This window comes from Orycteropus afer, unplaced genomic scaffold (assembly GCF_000298275.1).
Source record: "Orycteropus afer afer isolate SDZICR_OR568_19922 unplaced genomic scaffold, OryAfe1.0 scaffold00726, whole genome shotgun sequence".
NCBI lineage: Eukaryota > Metazoa > Chordata > Mammalia > Tubulidentata > Orycteropodidae > Orycteropus > Orycteropus afer.
In genome coordinates this window covers 825,241-849,611 of record NW_006922313.1, presented here as the reverse complement: position 1 = coordinate 849,611, position 24,371 = coordinate 825,241, and the positions used below count along the sequence as shown (strand labels likewise).

The 24,371-nt window shown below is 52.5% G+C and overlaps 2 protein-coding genes across 2 annotated transcripts in view; one reads left to right on the top strand and one right to left on the bottom strand.

Moving 5' to 3' along the window:
- ZNF787 (zinc finger protein 787) overlaps positions 1 to 946 on the top strand; it is a 4,202-nt gene extending 3,256 nt beyond the window's left edge. Inside the window, exon 3 of the mRNA XM_007957314.1 lies at positions 749 to 946. Within this exon, the coding sequence (XP_007955505.1) occupies positions 749 to 946 (198 nt within the window). The remainder of the gene's footprint in view (positions 1 to 748) is intronic.
- A 4,092-nt stretch (positions 947 to 5,038) lies between these two features.
- NLRP4 (NLR family pyrin domain containing 4) overlaps positions 5,039 to 24,371 on the bottom strand; it is a 20,149-nt gene continuing 816 nt past the window's right edge. The window contains 11 exon segments of the mRNA XM_042783199.1: positions 5,039 to 5,132; positions 5,981 to 6,041; positions 6,044 to 6,129; positions 7,748 to 7,918; positions 10,524 to 10,694; positions 12,660 to 12,827; positions 17,014 to 17,181; positions 18,747 to 18,908; positions 20,068 to 20,423; positions 20,425 to 20,642; positions 20,645 to 21,601. Coding sequence (XP_042639133.1) covers positions 5,039 to 5,132; positions 5,981 to 6,041; positions 6,044 to 6,129; positions 7,748 to 7,918; positions 10,524 to 10,694; positions 12,660 to 12,827; positions 17,014 to 17,181; positions 18,747 to 18,908; positions 20,068 to 20,423; positions 20,425 to 20,642; positions 20,645 to 21,601 — 2,612 coding nt within the window.

Here is a 24,371-nt window from a genome sequence, read left to right as displayed (position 1 = left end):
GGGCTCGGCAGAGACCCAGACACCCGGGGGAGACGGACGGAGGGGTGCGGGCGCCCGCCCTGCACCCGCGCGCTGTCCGCGTGGGCAGTGGGGACTGGGGAGGGGCCCTCGGGCCGGTCACCTCCCCTCGGACTGCGCCCACCTCCTCCAGGGCCTGCCCTCTCTCCAGGTGCTCGGCCTGTGAGAAAACTAGAGACCAAGAGACATCCAACAGTCCACGCGGGACACCGGGTGCCCTGTTCTCCCACCGTCCGCGGTGCTGGGAGGAGCGGAGGGAGCCGGCCCTTCCTTGTGGAGAGGTCCCCGGGGGGTCGGGACCCCTGTGCCCTTTTAGACTTTGTTTTAATCATCGCCCCGTGACCCCTTGCCCCATGTTTTCTCCTCTGCGGGTCCCCTCGTGTTTTCTAGCCTCGGTCACCCCTTCTCCCCTTCCTGGGTTGGGGTAGCTGAGGAGCGAAGCAGCAGGACCCCCTCTTCAGCCTAACACCGCAGGGAGTGGGGCGCGGCTCTTCCCCGGCCTGGGCGTGGTGGACGAAGGGGGCCCGGGGCAATAAATGGCACCATCGTATTGTCCCCGCCGTGTGGTTCTTGCTTTGGGAGGGGCCAGTGGGTGGGTTCCTCACCGCGAGGCCGGGCGCCAGGCCTTGGATGATGGCGCTCCCTTTCCCTACGACTGGGCCACTGGGCAGCCGTGCAGCTCTGGGGTCTGACTTGGTTGGCCATCCACAGGGGGGTCTGGGCCTCAAAGGGTCGCCGCAGGATCCTCATTCCAGTGCGGACGGGCCCTAGTGTGTCCCAGCTCACCGCCCCGGGAGCCGTGGCTGCCGTAGAACGGACAGGTTTCTGCGGAAAGCAGGCTTCGCACAAAATGGACGTTGCTGAAAAGTCGGCTCTGACCCGCAGCCCCCGGGCGGGTCACGGGGACCTGGGCTCCGTGGGGTGCTAGCAGCCGGCCCTCTCCACGCGCAGCGCCGGGGCTCGCTTCCCAGGCGCCTCCGCGTGTCCTTGAACTTCCCACCTGTTAGCAGCCAGGCACATCAACCGTTCGCACATTGCCCAGACTCGATGGGCAAAGCATGCACGAACCCCACCTCCCGGCGCACGGCGAGCCCTTCAGCACCACGGACAGGGCTCCGCTCGCCGGACCCGCGCGCTGTCCCGACCCCTCCCAGCCTGCGTCAGGGAACGGAGCTTAGCCAACCCCGAGTCAAACCCACTCCCATCCGGTCGGCTCCGAGTCGCAGCGACCCCCCCAGGCAGAGGACACCTGCCCCGTACAGCTGCCCACAGTAAATCGTGCGGGGTACACCGCCTCATCTTTCTCCCGCAGAGAGGCTGGTCGGTTCCAAGCAAGGCGCTGACCTTTCAGTTAGCAGCCAAGCGCTTTAGGCGCTGTGCCACCAGGGTGCGGCGGAGGCTTTGGGAAGGCTAACGCGCGCACACGCACACGGCTCTCCTGGCTGTAAACAGCTCGACGGTGCAGTGTCCGCGTCCACACTGCTCTGTTCCGCAGGGACTGCTGGAGAATCGGGGGGGCCTGCCGGCAGCAAAACAGGAAGACTCAAAGTCACGCGGACTGGGGGGGCCCGGGCGGTGGATCCCGGTCAGGGGTGGGTACGTTTGGGGACAAACGCACTGTTCAAATAAGACGTGGAGAAAAACGTGACCCCACACGTCTTTGAGGCCAACCCCCAGTTCCTCTCTCTCCCTAGATCACCGTGAAGATACAAGTGCTTCTTAAAATTAATTGACTCCATGGGAGCATGTTCTAATACCTGTGTGTGCGTGTGTTATGTATGCACATCCCTATTGCTGGTTCCAACTCACAGGGTCCCCACAGGACAGAGAACTGCCCCCAGGGTTTCCAAGGCTGTAAGTACGGGGGCAAGTCTCCAGGTCTTTCTCAGGGGGGTTTCTGAGGGGTTCACGCTGTCAGTCTCTCGGGAAGCTGAGTGCTCAGCCACTGCGCCACCAGGGCCCCTTCCTGTGTGTGTGCGCGCATCTTGAGAAATGATGTGTGTGTGTGTGTACCTTTAGATGCACTGCCTGGTGGTGCAACGGGTAAGTGCTCGGCTGTTGAAAGTCGGCAGTTCAAAACCACACAACAGCTCTGCAGGGAAAGGACCCAGTGATCTGTCCCCGTGAAGATTACAGCCCAGGGGCCACCAGGAGCCAGAACCAACACCTACAACATTGCGACCTGTACGCAGTCGCCCCTCCCCAGTGACTCTCAGTGTGGCCCCTGGCAACTTCTTGGAGAAGCAAACTCTCAGGCCGCAGCCCGAGGCCCGTGGGCTCAGCAGCTCTGGGTGGACTCAGCCTGGGCTTTAACGAGGTCTCCCAGCGCCCGTCACGAGTGTGAGGCCCACAGCTCTCGCCCACCTGCCTGCTCACACGCTGTGCCTAGGATCTGAGCTTCTGCCTGCTCACGGGGTATCTGTCCGGGGCCAGGTTATGTCACAAACGACCCCCCACCTCAGCGACTCAGAACAATCCTGGGTTTGTTTCCTGTTTGTGCCCCATCTATGACATTATGGACTGAGCTGTGACCCTAGAAAGTTCCGTGGAAGCCTTACCTCTGTGCCTGTCAATACGAGCCCGTTTGAGAATGAGGGTTTCTTTGAAAACATCCCAGAGTAGGGTGGGTCCTCTACCTAATCCCTTCTGACTGGTGTCCTATGACAAGAGCAGAGAAGACAGTCACACACAAAAGGGACTGCGGTGTCACAAATGACAGTGTGGCTCTTCTGGGCATAATTCTTTGTAAACTCCGTGGTGGAATTTGCCGTGAGCAACTGAGTAGCTCCCGATTATTAAAGTTATCCACCTGGGGTACTTCTGTTGGGAGCGGCATGAAGTAACTTTCTGGGAAGTTCACTCTCTCTCAGGTGTACAGAATTCTGGTGTTAGGATTGGTTAGTTTGGCCACTCTGCCAGGCTCAAAAGGAGTCCTCTTAGAGGCTGAAGGGGTCTCTCACTGCTGGTTGAGAAAGACGTGCTGAGAGACTGAGAGACGGTGGGGCTGAAAGGGACTTAGCGTGTTCCCGAACCTGAATTGTAGCTTGTTGCTTCTCTAACAAATGCATAATCTGCGAATTCTGTGTGGCCACTGCAGCAAATTATCAAACCCAGCAAACAAACGGAAGAATTGTAGGTCAAGTGAACAGCCGTCTGGCTTGAATCACCAGAATAGAGTCACGGCCTCTTGACCAATTCCCAGACTTGAGCCAGTTTACAGAGCCACACACCCCCTTGAAGGGGAGGCTGGGTCCCCTTGAGGAAGGACCCCAATACACTGCCAAAAATTTATAATGTCAGTCTTTCTCCCAGCCTTCCCCAAAGGGATCTAAGGCCTTTTGCTAGAGTGACTGTTCACTGGGGAAAAGGAAATCATTAGAGTTTTTGGGGATTACTGGACACTGGCTCTGAACTAATTCCAGGAGACCCAAAACATCACTGTGACCCACTGGTCAGAGTGGGGGCGTCTGGAGGTCAAGTGGTTGATGGAGTCTTAGCCCAGGTGTGACTCAGTGGGTCCAGTGGGTCCCTGAACCCTTACGATTGTAGATTCAGTCAGTCGTAGTTGTTAGGGGCCGTTGAGTTGGATCCCACTCATGGGAACCCTGCAAGTCAGAGCAGAACTGCCCCCCAGGGTTCCCTAGGCTGTCATCTGTGGGAGCCGACCACCAGCAGCACAGGGTGGATCCAGCCCCCCGGGGACTGTTAGCAGCTGTGCACCCTGCCACCAGAGCTCCTTAACTCACGGTTAGCACAATTAACTCAGTATCCCCCAAACTCCACCACACGTGACCCTCTGAGTCACAGAACCCCACTCTCCTCTATTTCTGATCTCGAGTCACACAGGGTGAGGGACTCACCTAAGTTTCCCCAGACACTGGGGCTTGGAGGTGGATCTTTGCAGCAAGTGTGGAAACTGGAGTCCATTCAGTCAAAGGGCCCTTTGGGCCCCGAGCTCCGACCAGCCTGAAGGGAGAAGGTGGGGCACGCAGTGTGGTTGTCAGGTCACAATTCTAACTCACAGACACCCCACGGGACAGAGTAGAACTGCCCCACAGGGCTCCGTAGGCTGCCATCTGTACGGCAGCGGACTGGCGGTCTCTCTCCTGTGGAACCACCCGGTGGGTTCCAACTGCCTTCCGGTTAGCAGCTGAGCGATTCATCTCTGTGCCACCAGGGCTCCTTGGGGACACACAGGAGGACACCACAAACAGGTTCTTAATCAGGAACAGAGGAAAAAAGAGGAGAAAGCAGCACCAAGAACCGGGCGGGGAAAAGAGCCCACCAACTGGACTCACCTCCTAGACTGGCTCCCACTCTGGGGCCGACTGGCAACCGCAGGGCGGGGAGTCGGGGAGAGGCTATGACCACAACCACACACACACAACCATACACACACACACACAACCACATACAACCACAACCACACACATATGCGCGCACGCCACACACAACCACTCACGCGTGCGCACGAGCACAACCACACACACACACAACCACACACACACACACTCTTCACCTTGCTCTGTATTGCCAGCTAAAAGGAATGAGTGAACCTAAAAATGTATTTCTGCGTTACTTTCATCAGGACAGAGAGATCCCGAGTGAGAACCCCAGGGGGACGACAGGAAGGGGGCGCCGAGGGGCCCAGCTGCTCCGGCCTCGCCAGTGCGCTCAGCAGCTGTGAGTGAACGTGGAGAGAAGACCCCCGGCTCCTCCCACCTGCCCTGTCCGCTCACCACCACCCGCTCGCTCCCAGGAACTGCCCGCGCCAGGCTTCCCAGTGCTCATGTCCACTACTTTATTGGGTCCTAAAACACCACTGTACTTTCCCAACGTGGTGTTTCAAAGGCTTGTCCAAGGTCACGGAATAAAAACCACAGAAACATACGAAACGTGTGAAGCAGAGCAGAAAACACACAGGTCACGTCAGTGATGGGGCCTTGAAGTTCCTGGCCCCTCACCCAACTCTGAGGCAGGAGGCGTCCGGGCGCCTGCAGCCCTGAGGTCCGGCTGCCTCTTAGTCACTATCCACGATCGTCAGGGAGGGGTTTCTCTCTTCCTCAGCCATCAGAAGGCTCTGGGTTTCCTCACCAAACTCAGATTTTTGCAGCCTGGTAAAATGCAAAGGGGGCTCTGTTTCACTCGCATCTTTAGTCATTACCACGTCTTTCTCCCCAGTTTGCTCCGTGGGCAAGTCTAGGAGATGCCAGTGTTTGGCCCGAACAGGAAAGACATATCCATTAGGTACAAAAGTGGGCTGATACATGCTGAACACCTGGCTCTGACGGAGGAGGAGGAAAAGCATGAGGGAGAGGAGCTCTACAAACACACGGTGGGTGTTACAGCTCTGAGCTGGTAGGTGCTGCTGGCAGCGGCCACGGCATCCGCTTCAACTCACAGCCACCGCGTGTGACTCACTGAGCAGAGCTGACCCAGAACCGTGGGGGCAGACTGCCGGGTCTCTCTCCCGCACAGCCCCTGCTATGTTCAAACCACCAACCTTTGCTTAGCAGCCACGCACTCACCTGTTACGGCACCAGGCTCCTTATTATAACTTGCATTCAAAAGGAAACACCACCATTTATTGGCCACCCACCCACCCACCGGGTGAGCAGCTCTGGTGGTGGAGTGCTTAAGGCATTTGGCTGCTAACCAAAAGGTCGGAGGTTCAAGCCACCAGCGGCTCCGCGGAAGAAAGATGAGGCGGTCTGCTTCCGTACAGACTGACAGCCAGCACGGGTGGCTGTGAGCTGGGCTCCGCTCAATGGCGGGGAGACTGGCTTTGGTTTTTCTGACCCACCGGTAACTGGCTGTCAGTGCCTTCTGTTCACTGTCTCTCGAGACAGGAAACACTGTCCGAGTTGTGAACACACTGAGCTCAGACAGCACGCGGGACCCATCAGCCCGCTGCTAGCACTGAGGCCGCTGCCCCCCAGGAGGGGAACGGGAGGCAGCTCACCCAAGCACCCTCAGGACGCACGCGGGGTGTCTCACGGCCTCACACAGCAGCACCACCCCGTCAGCTGCAGCCGCCTCAGGGTTCTGCTGGAGGTCAGGGCGGAGGCAAGGTCCTCACAGCAGGCACTGGTCAGCTGGCAGGGGTCCAGGCTGCAGGGACAGGCGGGGGGATGGCAGCCCCACGTTTTTAAAACATCATTGTACGGTTTGTGGTTGATGAAACACCCAGGAGCACATACACGCGGTCAACAATCTGCACACACATGACTCAGTGCCTTTGGGGACAGTCCTCCCGTTGCATGACCAGCTCTTGGCTCCTCCCCTCCCAACAGCCCCTACGATCCCTATCCAACCCTGCAGAGTTTCTGTCAGTCTGGTCCCTACAGCTGGTTCTTTAAGACGTAAGCCACACACTCAGTGACGGCTCAGCCCGCACCCTGAGCTCCACCCCTTAGGCTGCTGTTGTTGCCTGTCGTTGGGCTGGATCCTGACCGACAGCGACCAGGCCCCTAGGTGGAACTGTTCCACAGGGTTTTCCTGGTTACAGTCTTTATGCAAGCAGATCACCATACCGCTCTTCCACAGAGACACAGGATGGGTTTGAACCACCAACCTTTAGATCAGCAGCCACTGCGAGCTGTCTGTGCAGCCCAGGCTCTGCGGTATCTCACAGTCGTGTTCAGGGCACGACTGTGACTCTGTGGCAGACTGTGAAGTAGCCACGAACGTCCATTCCTCTCTGCACCCAACCCCTCTGCAATGTGACCCCTCAGCTCATTCCATTAACAGTGTTCTCCCCACCCTTTGACTCAGGCGCCCTGGTGGTGCACTGGTTAAAGTGCTCAGCTGCTCATCAAAAGCTTGACACTTTGAACCTACCAACCACTCAGAGGGAGAAAGATGAGGCAGTGTGCTTCTGTAAAGACTGACAGCCTTGGAAACCCTAGGGGGCAGTTGTACTCTGTCCTACAGGGGTACTGTGAGTTGGAATTGACTCCACGGCAGTGGGTTTGCTTTGTTTCCGTAAAGATGAACCCACTGCCAGTGAGTCGATTCCGACTCACTGTGACTCCCACTGGGTTTCTAAGGCTGTAAATCTTCAGGGAAGCACATTGCCTCGTTGGCCTCCTATGGAGCAGCTGGTGGGTCTGAACCGCCGACCCGGTTAGCAGCCAAATGCCTTGCCCACTATGCCAACAGAGCCCCTGACAGCCCAGGAAACCCTGTGGGGACAGTCCTACTGTGTCCTGCAGGGACGCTGTGTGTCACTATCAGCTGAAGCTACTCAACAGCAGTGGGGTTTTGGTTTTGAACGACTTGCTCTGCAACATGAGTCCGAGAGTGGTCTAGTGTGCAATAAGGAGTCCCTGGGTGGTGCCACCAGTGCAGTGCCCAGCTACTGAAGGAAGGGTTGGCCATCCGAACCCACCCAGAGACAGAGGACAAGAGCCCTGGAGGCGCACATCTGAAAAATCAACCTTTCAACACCCTCCAGAGTGGCTACCACTAAACACCCTCAGGGCAACTCTCCATTCGGATGCACACGGGGTCGCCAGAAGTCAGCTGATTCCAAGGTACCTGCTTTGTTTTGCTCTTTGGATCATGCCCAACCATTCCATGGTTATCTGGGAGGCTGGCTGACACGTGTTCCACGCGGACTTTGCATCTCTCCCTCCCCCGTTCTCCCCCCCCTTCTCCCTCTCTTGTCCATCCACCCCTGCTCTTCCATCACCCACAAAGACACTACCATGCCCTTGAGGACACCTACCCAAGATTGCCTAAGTGACAGCTGGGACGGGTCAGAGCTTCACACAACAGCTTCACACCCACATCTCGTAAGTCGTTGTGCCCGAGTTCCAGACTTCTCAGGTTTGAGCTGCTGGTGAGGACGGAGGCAATGGCTCGACAGCCCTCAGCAGTGATGTGACATTTCACCAAACTGAAAAAGAACAGAGGTGGCGTCATTTTCAAGGACTTGCCACATGTTTTTACTTTGGATATGCCCATAGCTGTGGCTTCTGGGTTATGTCATCTTCTATATTAATGCTTAATTGTTGTTTGCTATTATTGGTTCTGTGCTCAAAGGGCTCCCTTTAGTATCTCTTGTAGGGTTGGTCTGGTTTTAACAAATTCCCTTAATTTCTGCTTATCTGGAAATCTAATTTCACCATCATATTCGAGGGATAAATTTGCTGGGTATATAATTCTTGGTTGGAAATTTTTCTCAGGGTTTTATATGTACCATCCCACTGCCTTCTCACTGGCATGGTTTCTGCTGAAGAATGAGACCTTATTTTTATTGGTTGAAGGACTTACCACACTTTTGTATGATGTTAAGAAGGGCGAGGCCCCTGGGAGCTACAGATGGTTTGTACGCAACTACTGCTGATCAGACCACAGCCTTCACTGGGATTACATCGCAACAGGAAGAGAACAAACATCTTCACGTCTGGACCAGCAAGCACCATCATGGTAAATGGAGACAAGAGTGAGATTGTCAACCATTTCTTTTTACTTGGATCCACAATCAACACCCATGGAAGCAGCAGTCAAGAGATCAAATGACACCCTGCACTGGGCAAATCTGCTGTGAAAGACCTCTGTGAGGAGCTACAGAGCAAAGATGTCACTTTGTAGACTAACGTGCACCTGGCCCAAGCCATCGCCTTTTCAATCACCTCGTATGCCCATGACAGCTGGACAACGGACAGGAAGGCTGCAGAAGAACTGACGCATGTGAGTTGTGGTGTTTAGTGGAGGGCACTGAATGGCCGTGGACTCCGTCAGAAGAGCCAGCAAACCTGTCCTGAATGGTTCTCAGAAGAAAGAATGGTCAGACTCCGCCTGTCATCCTTCGGTCATGCTGTCAGGAGAGCCCAGTCCCTGGAGAAGGACGTCGTGTTTGGTACAGCAGAGGGTCAACGCAAAAGAGGAAGACCCTCAACGAGACGGACGGACACAGTGGCTGTGACGATGGGCTCAAGCGTAACAATGATTGTGAAGGTGCTGAAGGGCCAGGCTGTGTTTCGTTCTGTTGTACACAGGTTGCTTTGAGTTGGGTGTGACTCAACACCACCTCACCTAAATGTCAGCAATTTGAACCTACACAGCAGTGCTGTGGAAGAAACGTCTGGTGACTTGCTCCTATAAGGATTATATGCAAGAACAAAAAAACCAATGGAGAGGCTCTACTCTGTGACACACGGGGTTGCCATGAGCCAGCAAGGACTCAGCGGCAACCAGCTTGGCCTGGTCTCGTTCAGCACAACCTGAGAGTCATTTGTTCCCCTTCCTCTTCTGTTATTTCAACTCGGTGAAGCCCAGAAGGTAGGACACACACTACACAGCAGTGGCCAAGAGATGTCCTCTGGTTCGCAACAATGCTGACCTCATCATCACCCACCTTAGCGCGTTCGTCTCGTCTCCGTTTCACCTGCGCTACTTAATGCCTGAATAACCAGACCTTCTCTGGCACGTCAGCTCTGCTTTAAATCACAATCCCCCGTTACTGGGGCCATCTTGTGAAGCTTCCTGATGCATCAGGTAAAACAATTGTGCCTGACCCTACACATCTCTGGATTTCTCAGGGAAAGACATCTGATCAAAAACACAATCCCAACTGGTTAAGAAAAAAAAAAGTTACCCAAATGTTTCTCAATGTAACATCATGAAGGGAAGTCTTCATCGCTGTCTGTTTTCCCCATTACTCTCCAACCCCTCTCACTCCTTTCTGAAGTGTCTGTTGTTTTTTCACATTGACTCCCACACACGCTTCAGCTCACCCACGCCCTGGCTTTACCTTCTCTCTGGAATGACGGTTCTCTTTCTCCACTTGGTGAAGCTTATCATTTCCTAAAATGTATGCCATGCATCCTGTTACCCGTCAAACCCTCCCTCAGCCCCAAGTCATCAAAATCCCTGTCTTTCTCTCTTACTCCTTTATGCATACCCAAATGAATGGCCATCTTGTTGTTGGCGCCACCTCATGGTGACCTCATACACCGCAGAACGAAAGATGGCTCCGCTCCGTCTTCATGGTCACTGGTAGGGTGGGGTCCATCACAGCTCATGTGCCAATCCACCTTACGGAGGCTGTCCCTCCTTTTCTGCTGACCTTCTGTGTCACCCGTCCACGACGTCCGTTTCTGGTGACCAGTCTTTCCCGGTGCCGCCTGCTGTTGTTGCGGTGGTTGTGCACCATCAAGTCAATTTCAAGTGACAGCGACAGCACGTGACAGAGCAGAACTGTCCCCAAGGCGTTTACTGGGCCATCACCTTCATGAGACAGGTCACCAGGTCTTCTGCCCACAGAACCACTGGGGCCAAGCACTTCAGTGTGTGCCACTGGGGCTCCTTGACCAGCATATTCAGTCTCTGACACTAAGCTCAAGGTACCAGTAGGTTCACCTGAACACCTCTACAAGAACCTGACTCAGGCATCAGACATTTTTTCATCTTCACGTTGCAAAGCACACTCACCATGACCTTCATTGTCAGCAACCCCAGACCTTAAGAGGGAGGCTGGGTCTTTAAAGGAAACCTACCAGAGCGACTGCAGGCAGCACTGCGGGTGTCTCAGGGCCTCACACAGGAGCTCCAAGTCATCACCTCTCAGGACACTCAGGCCGAGATCTAGATAGGTTAGGCATTTGCTCCTCATGAGAACATCACACAGGGTCTCCCAGCAGGGTTCACTGACATAGCAGCTAAACAGCCTGTGAGGACAAACGTGAGCAAAGGAGGGAGAAGGAAGAAGAGAGGATACCTCAGAGCTTTCTGAAGTTAACCCCACGTCAAAGGGAGTATTTCTGTTTTCTTGTACATAAAATGCTCACATACCCACTGCTGTGGAGTCCATTCTGACCCACAGCGCCTAAGAGGACAGAGTGGAACTGCCCACAGGGTCTCCCAGGCTGTCAATCTTCACGGAAGCAAAGCCCAAACCACACCCACTGCCGTGGAGTCCATTCTGACCCACAGCGCCCCTAGAGGACAGAGTGGAACTGCCCCACAGGGTCTCCAAGGCTGTCAGTCTTCACAGAAGCAAAGCCCAAACCACACCCACTGCCGTGGAGTCCATTCTGACCCACAGCGCCCCTAGAGGACAGAGTGGAACTGCCCCGGGGGATTTGCAAGGCTGTCAGTCTTCACAGAAGAAAATCCCCAGGTCCCTGTAAAGACTACAGCCTAGAACACCCAGTGGGGACAGCTGTACTCTGTCTCACAGGGCTCACTGTGACAGCTGACTCAACAGCCCCTGACAAGTTACCGACACATGAAACATCTGTGTGTGTATGCTATAGGCACTTTAATCCAATCTAACATCTTTTAAAATTTAGTATGTACTCTGTACGCACACTCTTAATTTTCGTAAGATCTTAGGGCAAGATTCCCCTCCCTCTATTAAGGACCTCCGGTGGCAAAGTGGGTAAGGCATTTTGGATGCTAACCACAAGGCCTATGGTTCAAACCCATAGCTGCTCCGTAGGAGGAAGATGAGGCCATCTACTTCCATAAAGGTTTACAGTCTCAGAAACCTGCTGGGGTCACCACGAGTCAGAATCGACTTGACGGCAGTGGGTTTGGTGTTCTGGGCTGTAGTGTGAGCTAAACGAAGCTGAGGGATGTGAAACCACTTGCTCTGGATGGTAAATGTAGGACTGGAAGCCAAGGGTGGTTGAGTCTTAACTTTATGGCTTAAAACATCTACTATGTTGCTTCCACCAGCGGATGGATTTGCAACAAGTCAAAGATCAATCTGCATATAGTAGAGCTGATAAGGGACAAGGTTATGGTGGGTTCTTGGTCAAAACCAGCTGTCCAGAGGGAGCGAGCAGTCGGACACGTGGGCCCGGGACCATGGTCACAGGGAACATTAAGCTCAATGGACATACCATACTACACAAAAACTGTTCCACATCCTACTTTGGTGAGTAGTGACTGGGATCTTAAAAGCTTGCAAGTGGCCATCTAGATACAATGATGGCTCTCTCCTCATCCAGAGCAAAGAAGAATGAAGAACACTAAAGACGCATGGAAATAATTAGTCCAAGCGACTGGTATATCATGCAATCCTTAGTCCATACGACTATGAGACCAGAAGAACTAGATGGTGCTCGGCTACCACTGTCAACCACTAGGAGGGATCCTGTAGGAGATCCTGGATAGAGAGGGAGAACAATGTGGGACAAACTCAAAATTATATATATATAAAAAAAAGACCAGGTTTGCTGGTCTGATGGAGCCTGGTGGAATCACTGAGACTACAGCCCCTGACTGCCCTTGAAGTCTGGAATTGAACCCACACCTGTGGCTTCCAGCCAAACAAAAGACAGGCATATGAGCTGAACATTTACACTAGGTAGATACAGTCCTTGGAGAGAACAATCACGGGAGAACAGAAGGGCTGTGTGTGCACAGGGAGACAGCTCAGGGGCCAGGAGTGCATGGGACACAGGGAAGAGGTAACTATGGGGAGGAAGTGGGAGAGGAGCTGTTGCATTGTGGGAAATTGCAGTCAATGTCATGAGACAAAATGTGTATGAACTGCTGTATGGAAAATGAATTTGCTCTGTAAACTTTCACTCAAATTATAATAAAATTAAAAAAAGAAAGAAAGAAAGAGAAGGGATGGACCTGGTGCCATGCTTTGGCACAGCCAGCATCCCGCCATCACTTACACGAGGGCCTCCAGCACACAGCCGGGGTAGCACAGAGCCTCGCACAGCGGGCCCACGCCTTCGTCCAGGTAGTTGTAGGCTACGTTAAAGTACCTCAGGTTTTTGCTGCTCTTCAGAACCGAGGCAAACGCTTCACAGTCATCCGCTGAGAGGAGACAATTTGTCAGCCTGTTGGAGAGAGCAAACGCCGTATTCCACTTGGTGCCAGTCCCCTGACACTTTCCTTTTGTTGGTCCTATAAGGAGCCCTGGTGACACAACAGTTAAGTGCTTGGCCGCTAATCAGAAGCTTGGCAGTTTGAACCTACCCGGCAACTGTGCTGGAGAAACTCCCGCTAACGTATTTTTCTGAAGAGCACAGCCATCGGAAACCCTAGGGAGCAGGTTCTAACGTGACACAGGGAGCTGCCGTGAGTCCGCTGCCTTGACGGCGCTGGCCAACAACATCTGAGTCGGGAAGCACACATCTGTTCTGCGTGGGAACTTCACTGAGCCCAACTGTTCATGACGCCCATCAACCCATGCTCTCTGCTAACATGAGCGACAACGTGAGATACACACGGGCCCGCTTACGTCCATAAAGGTCAAGAACAGCTGCTTCTGCCGAGTCTACTTCCAGTCACGGCGACCCGAGCGTCAGAGCTGAACTGTGCTCTGCAGGGTTTCAAGGCTGGGCCCTTTGGGAAGCAGACGGCCAGGTCTGTCATCTGAGGCACCTTTGGGCGATTACCACTGTGATCTTTCAATCAGTCGTCTAGCACTGTACCACTGACACCACCTGGGGACACTCCTCACACCCACACTTGGCTTAAACCCCCGACTGCTCACCACACTTAGGGAAAAGCACAACACACACGGAATTGGCCACAAGGCCCCTGCCCGTTCCTGCATTCCTTGTCCAGTCGCACTGGCCACTGCCAGTTGCTCGACCAGCCTGGGTTTCATTCCCTACAGCATCCACTCACACTTGCTCCTCCCCAATGCCTTCAGCTGCCTTAGGGGCTCTGGGAAGACGCCCTCAGGGCACAGGGGTTAAGCACTTGCCTACTAACTGAAAGACTGGCAGCTAGAGCCCCTCAGCTCCTCCATGGCAGAAAAGACCTGGTGTCTGCTCCCATAAAGATTTCAGCCTGGAAAACCCCACGGGGCCGTGCTACTCTGTCCTGTAGGGTTTGCGATGAGTTGGCACGGGCTCAGTGGCAATGGGTTTGGTTTTCTTGGCCCAGGGACCCAAGGCACAAGTTGTCTGAAGCTGGCTGCTAACCTAAGGCTCAGTGGCCAGAACTTACAAAGCTTCCACAAGACCCATTCTTGTTGTGTGTCATGGAGTCGATTCTACTCAAAGCAACCCCGTGTGACAGCATAGATCTGCCCCATCAGGTAGCCTAATCTTTAGGTCTCTCCTCCAACGGAAAGGCTAGACTGAACCCCAACATTTCAGGAGCAGCTGAACCCTCACACCACCAGGGCTTCTTCCATGGAGATTACAGCAAGGAAACCCCCCCTGAGCAGTTCTACCCTGTAACCCACGGAGTCGCCATGAGCTGGAATTGAAGCGACGGTACCCAACAACCACCATGACAGGGGCTTGGCGTCCACTCCCAGTGGAATACTCTTCCCCTGGCCTTTGGCTAGATGGACCCTCCTCATCCAGGTCTCCGTTCAAGTAGCATCTTCTCAGAGAACATTCCAGAAACTAAGTCTTGGACTGTGGACCAACACGTTCACTATAGTACTTTGGGGCTTGCTTGAACTGATTGGGGCTGGCAACAACTGTGGCTTTCTATTATCTCAACCACTCTCCTTACCCCTGGCTGCCACAGAAAGTATAAACCAACCAGACTTAACAACAGAATGAGGATGCAAACAATTAAAACAGTGCTTGAGAAATGAAAGCGCAATTGCAAGTTACCCACTCCATGGCTCCCAACATCTCTCCAGGGTGACGCTGAGGCAACGTAGGGCTCTGAAGTGGTTTAGGGGGTTGAAATCATTTTCAAAGAGGAAAAATAAGGTTTGGCTTAATTCGTAATGTGGACAAAAACGAAATAAAAATAGATCACAGATCTAAACATAAGAGCTAAAACTTTAAAACTTAGAAGGAAATGTAGGAATAAATCTTCATGATGTCGAGTTAGGCAATGTTTCCTAAGATACAATAAAACCTGTGAAAGCTGGAACCCAGGTGAGGTAGAAACCCGTCAGAGGAGGAAAACTCACAGGGTATTTATGAAGTAAGATTCTTAAGAGAGAGAAATAAAAATATGGTAAGCACCATGTCAAAGGCAGAAAACTTGTGAGACCTGGAAAAACGAGTCAGTACCATAGAGTTCCAGTTCTCATGGGTTTCAGAATATACAACACCAATAGTCCAAGAGACCAAGAAATAGAAATAAATTGCATTTCATCAAATTTTAAAACTTTTATGAATCAAATAACTTTAACCAACAAAGGGGAATGGGAGAATGGGAGAAAAATACCTGGGAACCATATGTCTGACGAGAAACTTGTAACCAAAATGTATAAAGAACTCTTACAATTTAACAACAAAAAGACAAACAACCCAATTAAAAAATAGGTAAAGGAGTTGAAAAGGTATTTCTCCAAAGAATCATACAAATAGCTCACAGGTGCATGAAAAGATGCTTGACATCACCAGTCATATGGGCAATACAAATCAGAATCACTAGGTATCATTTCACACCCAGGATGGTTCTTATTAAAACAACAGAACCCAGAAAATATAAGTGTGGTGAGAATGTGTGCAAACGAACTCTCAAAGATGGCCGATGGAAATGTAAAATGGTGCAGCTCCCGTAGGAAAGAGTTTATGGTTCCTCTCAAAGTCAAGCCCAGAATCACGACGACGCAACCACCCCATGCCTCCTCCTGCTTCTCTTTTATACTCAAAGTATATATGGTGGAGCCCCCAAGATAATGATCCTTAGATACCCTTCAGGCTGGGAACCGAAGTCAACCCCACGGCTCAATTTTCAGCCAAACAATGGACAGGGCTATACGGTAAATAGTGATACCAGGGGGATATGCATTCGTTAGAACCATCAACACTATGAGATCAAGGGAGTAGCAGCTGCCTAGGGATGGAGCTGGGAAAGAAGGAGGGGAAGCGGGGGAAGGACAAGGGAAGTGGTGGCATGAGGAGGAAGTGGGAAGGTGCTGTTGCATTGTGGGGATTGTAGCGAAAGTCCTAAAACAGGACGGGTATGGGCTGTTGAATAGAAAACCAATTTGCCCTGTAAACTTTCACCCAAACCACAATTAGAAATTTTTTTTTAATATATTAAGAAGAGAGGAAAAAAAAAAAAGAAAGAAAGAATTGAAAATAAGTATTCAAACATGACTTTTAGGAGTCATATTATTCACAAGGGCCAACAGCCAAAAGGTGGAAACAACAGAAATACCTGTCAACTGATAAATGGATAAACAAACAAACTATGGTATGTCCATTCAAGGGAATAGTATTCAGTCATAAAGGGAAGGCAGTGCTTCTACATGTCTGCTGTTCTTGGGTGCTGCCACACTGATTCTGATGCACAGGGACCCCACGTGACACAGCACAACGCCCCATAGGGTTTCCTAGGCTGTAATCTTTATGGAAGCAGCTGGCCACATCCTCCTTCTGCAGAGCATTGTTGGGTTTGAACCACTGACCTTTCAGTTAGCAGCTGAGCATCCAACCTCGGTTCCACCATAGCTCCTTATTGATACATGCTGTGACATGGAGCTCCTCACAGATACATGCTGGGACACAGGCAAGCCCTCAGAACATGATGCTGTCATTTTTCAGGTGTTGTGAACAAAGCTGCCCTGAATGTCTTAGTACCTGTCTTTCAGAAAACTTGGCGCCCCTGGGTGAGGGAAATGGCTGCTGTTCGACTGCTAACTAAAAGGCTGGTGGTTTGGGTCTACCAACAGGCATCTCTGAATAAGACCCTGGAGATCTACTTCCAAAAAATGAGCTACAGACAATCCTACGGAGCAGTCGTGCTGTGATTCACACAGGGCTGCCACAAGTTGGTGTCAACTCTATAGCAACGGTTTGGGTTTTGGTTTTCAGGAAACTTAAATACGCAATTGTGTTAGGTACACACCTCAGAGTGAAATGTCTGGGCCATACAACATGCTAGCGTCTATGAAGGTTGACCACAGACAGTTGCCCAAAGTGGTGGTACCAACTGAGGAATCTGAATTTCCAAATTATACTTCCGAGGTCCCAGGAGGCCCACAGAGGTGAATTTTGAGTGTGAGGAGCACAGAAGCAGAAAGTGGACCTATTTAAAATGCACAGTCCTCTTTGGAATCGACCTGTGAGCCTGGTGAAGACGGAGACTTACATCAGATCTTCGATGCGGCACCGCGGGTGGCTCAGAGCTTCACAGAGCAACCTCACGTCATCATGGGAGAGGGCTGTACTGCTAAGGTCCAGGTACCTCAGGTACGGGTTATGAGTGAACACCTCAAAGAAGAGCCAGTTCTCACCATAGAAGCAAAAATTATTCATCCTGCAAAAACCAAAAGACATTACTGGATGAGTTGCCCCAGCAAAGCCTGGGAGAAAAGCAGGAGCAGCTTGCATCAGACTGCCTCCCATGGCCCATGGTGAACTGAGGCTTCCGTCTCACAACCTGAAGACGGGGCTTGGCGCTTCTCAACCTGGGTGGTCTGCCTCCCTGTGGGACTGTACGTAAGGGCCGGTGTTGTCAGCTGTCAAGTAGTTCTAAGTCACCACCACCCCAGGTGTGCAGAGTCGAACTGTGCTCCACAGGCCTTTCAATGGCTGGTTTTTTGGGAGATCATCAGGCCTTCTGAGGCATGTCTGGGTGGACTCGAACCACCAACCTCTCAGTTAGTAGTTGAGTGTTCAACTGTCTCCACCCAGGGACTCCCACTTGGCAAACAGTTGGTGCTAATTAATGTCATCGATACCTGTTGAAGGAGTGAGTGAATATTGGAGACAATATGGAGGACACTGCCCTTCCTTCCTTCTTTTCATCTTGTAGAAACGCTGGCTCTATCCCCATCTACCTCTAAGAACATTGTCCTAAAGCGGTAACTCTCTCACACATGCTTCCTTGAACTCAGTTCAAGCCCACATCACTATTACAAACCAGTCCAGACCACTGGTTCTCAACTGAGGCAGATTCTTCCTCAAGGAGACATTTGGCAATATCTGGAGCCATTTTTGGTGGTCACAACAGAGGGGCTTGCTAGTGGGTAGAGGTCACTAAGTAAGCATCCTGCGATGCACAACATGGCCTCCTTGACAAAGAATCCTTAACAATTCTGAGGCTGACCTCTAAATGCAATGACAGGTCTCTCCTCATCCAGAGCGAAGAATGAAGAAAACCAAAGACACACGGAAATAATCAGTCCAAGGGACTAGAGGACTAAGCGAACCCATGTGACCATCAGACGAGAAAAACAAGATGGTGCCCGGCTACTACTATCAACCACCTGGATGGGGATCAGTGTAGGAGATCCTGGGTAGAGTGGGAGAACAACGTGGAACAAAACTCAAAATCCTAAAAATTTTAAGACCAGGTATACTGGTCTGATAGAGCCTGGTGAGACCCCTGAGACTATGGTCCCTAGTTACCCTTCGGGTCTGGAATTGAACTCACTCCCATGGCTTCCAGCCAAACAATAGACAGGCAGATGGGGTGAACATTTACATCAGGTAGATACACTCCTTGGAGTGTCAATCCAGGGAGATCAGAAGGGCAGTGTTTGCACAGGGAGACAGCTAGAGGGCAGGGGACAGGAGCGCATGGGAAGGAAGGACACAGGGAAGAGGTAATTATAAGGAGGAAGTGGGGAGAGAGCTGTTACACTGTGGGGAATTGTAGTCAATGTCACGAAACAAAATGTGTATGAACTGCTGTGCGTAAAACGAATTTGCTCTGTAAACTTTCACCCAAATCACAGTAAATTTTTTTTTACAAAACTCTGAAGCTGAGAAAACCCACTCTAGATTTAATTCTGTGACGGCATTGGCCTCACCTGAAAGGTAATGCTCATCTGTCATTTCCACGGTACACACTCAAGTCTAGGTTGATCTCCAACTTACTCGAGCTTTTCAAGGTGACAACTGGGATGCCTCAGCTCTTGACACAAAGCCACGAAGGCGGTTTCATCGAGGACACTGTTGTACACTTGCAGTTCTTCGAGGTGCACGTTTGTGGTAAGCACAGAGCAGATACGACGCCAATGGATGAGACTGCGAGTTGACCTACAGTGAAGGACAACGGAGGTGCTCTTCTCAGTAAACACTCAACCCATGGTCAAAGTTCAATTCCCAGTCTACACAACCAACAAACCACACCCATTGCTCAAGCGTCAATTCCAACTCATGGCGACCCCACGTGTGACAAAGTACAACTGCACTCTGGGGTTCTCTTGGCCGTCATCTTTACGGTTGGCGATCATAGGCCTTTCTTCCATGGTGCTGTGAGTGGGTCAGAACCTCCAATCCTCAGGGCAGGATCGAGGGCAAACCATTTGCACCACCCAGGGACCCATTCCCTGTATACGGGCACAATAAACTATCTTCCTGAAACAAGAACTTGGGTGGTGAGTGAGTTAAGATTTGTAAGAAATCTTAGAATGAATTTTAAGAGGTGGTTTCTGGTTGTGAGGTCAAGAAAGAGTCTTGAGTGTGCTATCCGTGTGAACGACACAGTGTTAATTGTAAATTAAGTCAGCTGCTATTTGAGAAAGGGGCCCTGGTGGCACAGCGGTTAAGTGCTCAGCAGCTAACCGAAAGGTTGGTGGTCTGGACCCACCCAGTGGCTGCTGGGGAGAAACACCTGGAGGTTTGTCCCCGTGAAGATTCAAACCAAGAAGTGAAGGCACTGTCATCCAGTCCATTCTAATTCACAGCACTCCCTCAGGACAGAGTACAACTGTCCATGGGGTTCCCGAGGCTGTCGATATTTATGGAAGCAGACTGCTTCATCTTTCTCCTACGGAGCAGCTGGGGGGTCGAACTACCAACCTTTGGCTTAGCAGCTGAACACTGTAACCACTGCCTAGAAAACCCCGGGAGGCATTCCTGCTGTGTCAGAGGAGTCGTGATGAGTTGGAATTTACTCCAGGGTGCCCAACAAGGTCAATGTTTGGGAAGCCCAGGGGTACGCTTCACACGGATTCTCACACTCAGCTGTCACGTTATCGCACGTGACCCTTTTCATAACGAGGTAACTGAGGCAAAGAGAGGGCAAGTCTCCTGGACAAGCCCACATACTCCATGAAGAGCCAAGTCGGGACTTGACCACGTTAAGGTGAGATCCCACCCATGATGCTGTCAGGCACTCCCTCAACAAAACCCACTCATGAACACAGAGAGGTGCTGAGAAGAGGCCGGCAAGAAAGTCAATGGATGGACTCACGTAGAGCTGTCTCCGTTCTCCTGCTTGAAGACGTTTAGGATGGAAAAAGAAAGTTTCCTCGAGCCAGAACTGTGCTTCAGGCAGTAGGCGGAAACCATCAAGTCCACACTGTCACTGACAGAGAAGTCAGCTTCCTGGAAGCAGGCCAATGCCTGCCTCACAAAGACGCTGTCCTGCGTCTCCAACAGGCTGTAGAATAGCACCAGCAAGTCCACCCGCCCCCTCAGATGCTCATGCTCCCCCAAAGCCCTCAGGCACCGCTGGAGCTCCTGCTTCACCGCCAGGCGCCGCTCGAAGTCAGTGAAGGCGCCCAGCTTCTGCACCTCCTCATTTAAAAGGCCAAACAGAAAGCACCCCCCAAAAAATCCAATGTGGCTTTGCTCTCTTCAGATAGGTCAGTACCAGTGCCTTTGCACATCCAATGGTGGGGTTGGGGTGATCAGCGGGGTGCTTCAGTAAATAAAACATGGCGGCACAGAACTCCTGGGCGCACACGTGGATGAATGTGTACGAGCTCCCCTGCCCCCCGCGCTTCTGAAGCAGCTTCCCGTCCAGCAAGGCGGGGACATCACTAACCCGTTCCTCCTGAGGTCCTCCTCGCTGAACTCAAACGTGTCCGTCCACACGCCTTCCACAGCCAGGGAGCACAGGCCCTTCAACTGGCCTCGGCCCCGCTGAAGCGGGCACCCGGCGCCCTTGGGCGCGAGCGCGTTGGAGAGGAAAGCGGCGTACAGGGAGGTGGTGGTGCGGCCCCGCTCCATCTCCTGCCTCAGGCTGGCGCACACGACCCAGCACAGCACCGGGGCCTGGCACATGGCGAACAGCTGCTCGTTCTCTCTCACGGAGCGCAAGGCCTCCGCGGCCTCCTTCCTGTCCTGAAAGACGCAGGAGAAGGACAGCTTCCTGTCGCTCTCGCTGAGTCCCATGGCCGTTCTGACGTCTGGGTGCTCCAGCTGAGCCTCGAGCTCCTCCTGGCACTCGGGTGTCGTGGCAACGAGCAGGGAGGCCTCCGGGAGCACCTTCCTCCTCAGCAAGCTGCCCAGGACCACCTCCCCCGGCCGCTGCTGCGTCCAGTCACCGCACAGCTGCGTCCCGGGCTCTCTCCAGGCACGCGTCAGCGCCTCAACGCTGTCGACGATGAACGAGACTCTCTCCGGCTGGGACAGGATCTCTGCCAGGGGCACGGGGGCGTCGGGCCAGTCTCTGGAGATCAGCTCAGCCAAGCTGGTCGCCGTCAACCGCTTCACCTCTCGGTAGGAGAAGAAGAAAACATACAGGAACCTATCCTGATAGAGGGTGCCCTCTGCCCAGGCCAACAGGAACTTGACAAGGAACGTTGTCTTCCCAAATTTGGGGGTTCCAACAAGGACCACAGTACGTGGTGGCTCTTCTCTCGCTGCCTTAGGCACAAACAAGACTTCCATGTAGTCCCGCTCCTTCTGCTCAAAGTAATCGTGGATCCTGGGGAAAGATTCCCTGGGCCACATATTGCTGAATTTCTTCTTCACGTGAGCGCGATACATCTTTGCATGTCCTGAGTCAGTGAGGACAGGAAGAAAAAACACAGAATGTATCAAAGTTAAACACACATCCACATACTCTCTGACCCTGAAATTTTGCTTCTCAGGGGTCGGCAAACTGCGGCCATGGGCCAACGCCGGTCCAGAGGCTCATTACGTCAAGTTTCACTAGAACCAAGTCATTTATGTGTTGTCTACAGTTGCTCGGCCGTGACCACGGCCCAGCTGAGTAGTTCCGACAGAGCCCACGTGGCCCAAACCAAACTCACTGCCGACGAGTCAATTCGACTCAGAGCGACCCCTCCTTGGGTTTTCAAGGCAGGATCTCTACGGAAGTAGACTGCCCAATCTTCCTTCCGCGGAGTGGCTGGTGGGTTTGAACCGCCAGCCTTCTGATTAGCAGTCACATGCCTCAGGCACTGTGCCACCAGAGCTCCCACATGGCCCACAGAATCTAAAATATAAATTCTCCGGCCCTCCACAGAGAGTTTGCCAATGCCTTCCCTATATACACACACACAAACATACATGCAAACACACGCACACCCCCAGATCTTCACCACTGATCCAGAAGAGAAAAGAACTGTATGACTACCAGTGGCAGACCAGCTAGATAATTTACGGAACCATGAGATACTCTCCAGATGTTAAAAGGATGGGATGGGCTGTCTACGTGGGCAAAGAAAAAGCAGTGTCTGTGGTACGTACCCACTGGTGTAGAGCTGTGTACTGAACGGATCTCAAGTTGACACTAGGGCCTGTTGTGTGTTGTTGTTGTGGAGAATACACACAGCAGGGCACACGCCACCCAACAGCGTCCCCGTGGACCATCAGCGAAAACGAGGACATCCCCTGAGTATGCGACCATCCCGCCCTCCTTCACGGAGCCGCTCCTCCTCCGTGAACATCCCCCGAGGGTCCCTATCTGATCTTTGTGGTTGCTGCTGTCACTTTGGTCCCACAGAGAAAGCTCTTAGAAGAGAACAGTGCTCAAGGGACATTCTTTGCTACTGAAGTATCTGGTTTTAAGAAGACTTCAGGGGATATTTTTGGTTTAAGGTTTAAAAATTATCTCAGGACAAAAGTTTCAAGTGTTCACTCAGCCCCAATTACTCCTGAAGTTCTGGATTCCATGAGAATTTCAAATTCTGTGTCGCATTCTCCCTCTTTTGATCAGGATTCTTCTATAGAATCTTTGATCAAATTGTTGAGTAATGGCAGCCGGGCACCATACAGTTCTTGTCCGGTGGCAAAGGAGGCAGCTGCTCATGGAGGCAATTAGCCACACACCCCGTTTCCTCTCCTTATTCCTGACTTAGAAGGACCTGCTTGGAATACACCAATAACCTGTAACTCAGTGTTTGTAGACCCCTCCCAAATGTCTGTTAAGGTAACTGACCAGAGGCAGGAGATCTTGGATAGAGTGGGAGAACAATGTGGAACAAAACTTAAAATCATGGGGGAAAAAAAAAAAAAAGAGCAGGTTTGCTGTTCTCATAGAGCCTGGTGAGACCCCTGAGACTACAGCCCCTAGTTACCCTTCGGGTCTGGAACTGAATTCACTCCTGGGGCTTCCAGCCAAACAACAGACAGGCCTGTGGGGTGAACATTTACATCAGGCAGATACACTGCTTGGAGCAATCAATCCTGGGAGAACAGAAGGGCTGTGTATGCTCAGGGAGACAGCTGGGGGGCAGGAGTGCATGGGAGGGAAGGACACAGGGAAGAGGTAACTACGGGGAGGAAGTGGGAGAGGAGCTGTTGCATTGTGGGAAATAGCAGTCAATGTCATACAACAAAATGTGTGTGAACTGCTGTATGGAAAATGAATTTGCTCTGTCAACTTTCACCCCAATCACAATAAAAATTAAAAACTAGAAAAGATAGGGAGAGATTCTGACCTGGATGCATGTTCTCAGCTTAGGAAAATCTCCTGATAACCCAAAATGTTACACAATACAGGGTAGGGCACGCTGTATTAAAAAAAAAACAAAAAAACAAACCCAGCTGTCCTCAAGTCAGTGCCGACTCCTGGCAACCCCATGTGTCTGTAGAGCTGCACCCCACAGGCTCTCAGAGTCAGTGATCTTTCTCAAGTAGACCATTAAGCTTTATTCGAAACTTTCCTGGGTGGATTTGAACTGCCAACCTCAGTTACCAATGGAGTTATTAACCATTTATACCACCCAGGACTCCACGGGTCATGGTAGCTGTCTCCATTTTACCACATGTAATGACCATGTCACAATTCATTGGTCTCCTACCCACAAGAATGATGCTGTCCCTAGTGCACCTGCCCCTGATACAGACAGGCACAGAGGTGGTCTATCGAGTATGGCCCGGTCCTCACTGCAGGAAGGCCGGCCCTCATCGCAGGCGGCCCACACTCACCGCAGGCGGCCACACTCACCGCAGGCGGCCACACTCACTGCAGGCGGCCCTCACTGCAGGCGGCCACACTCACCGCAGGCGGCCACACTCACCGCAGGCGGCCCACACTGCAGGCGGCCACACTCACCGCAGGCGGCCACACTCACCGCAGGCAGCCCGGCCCTCACCGCAGGCGGCCCACACTCACCGCAGGCGGCCACACTCACCGCAGGCGGCCCTCACTGCAGGCGGCCACACTCACCGCAGGCGGCCACACTCACCGCGGGCGGCCCGGCCCTCACCGCAGGCGGCCCACACTCACTGCAGGCGGCCACACTCACCGCAGGCGGCCTGGCCCTCACCGCAGGCGGCCCACACTCACCGCAGGCGGCCACACTCACCGCAGGCGGCCAC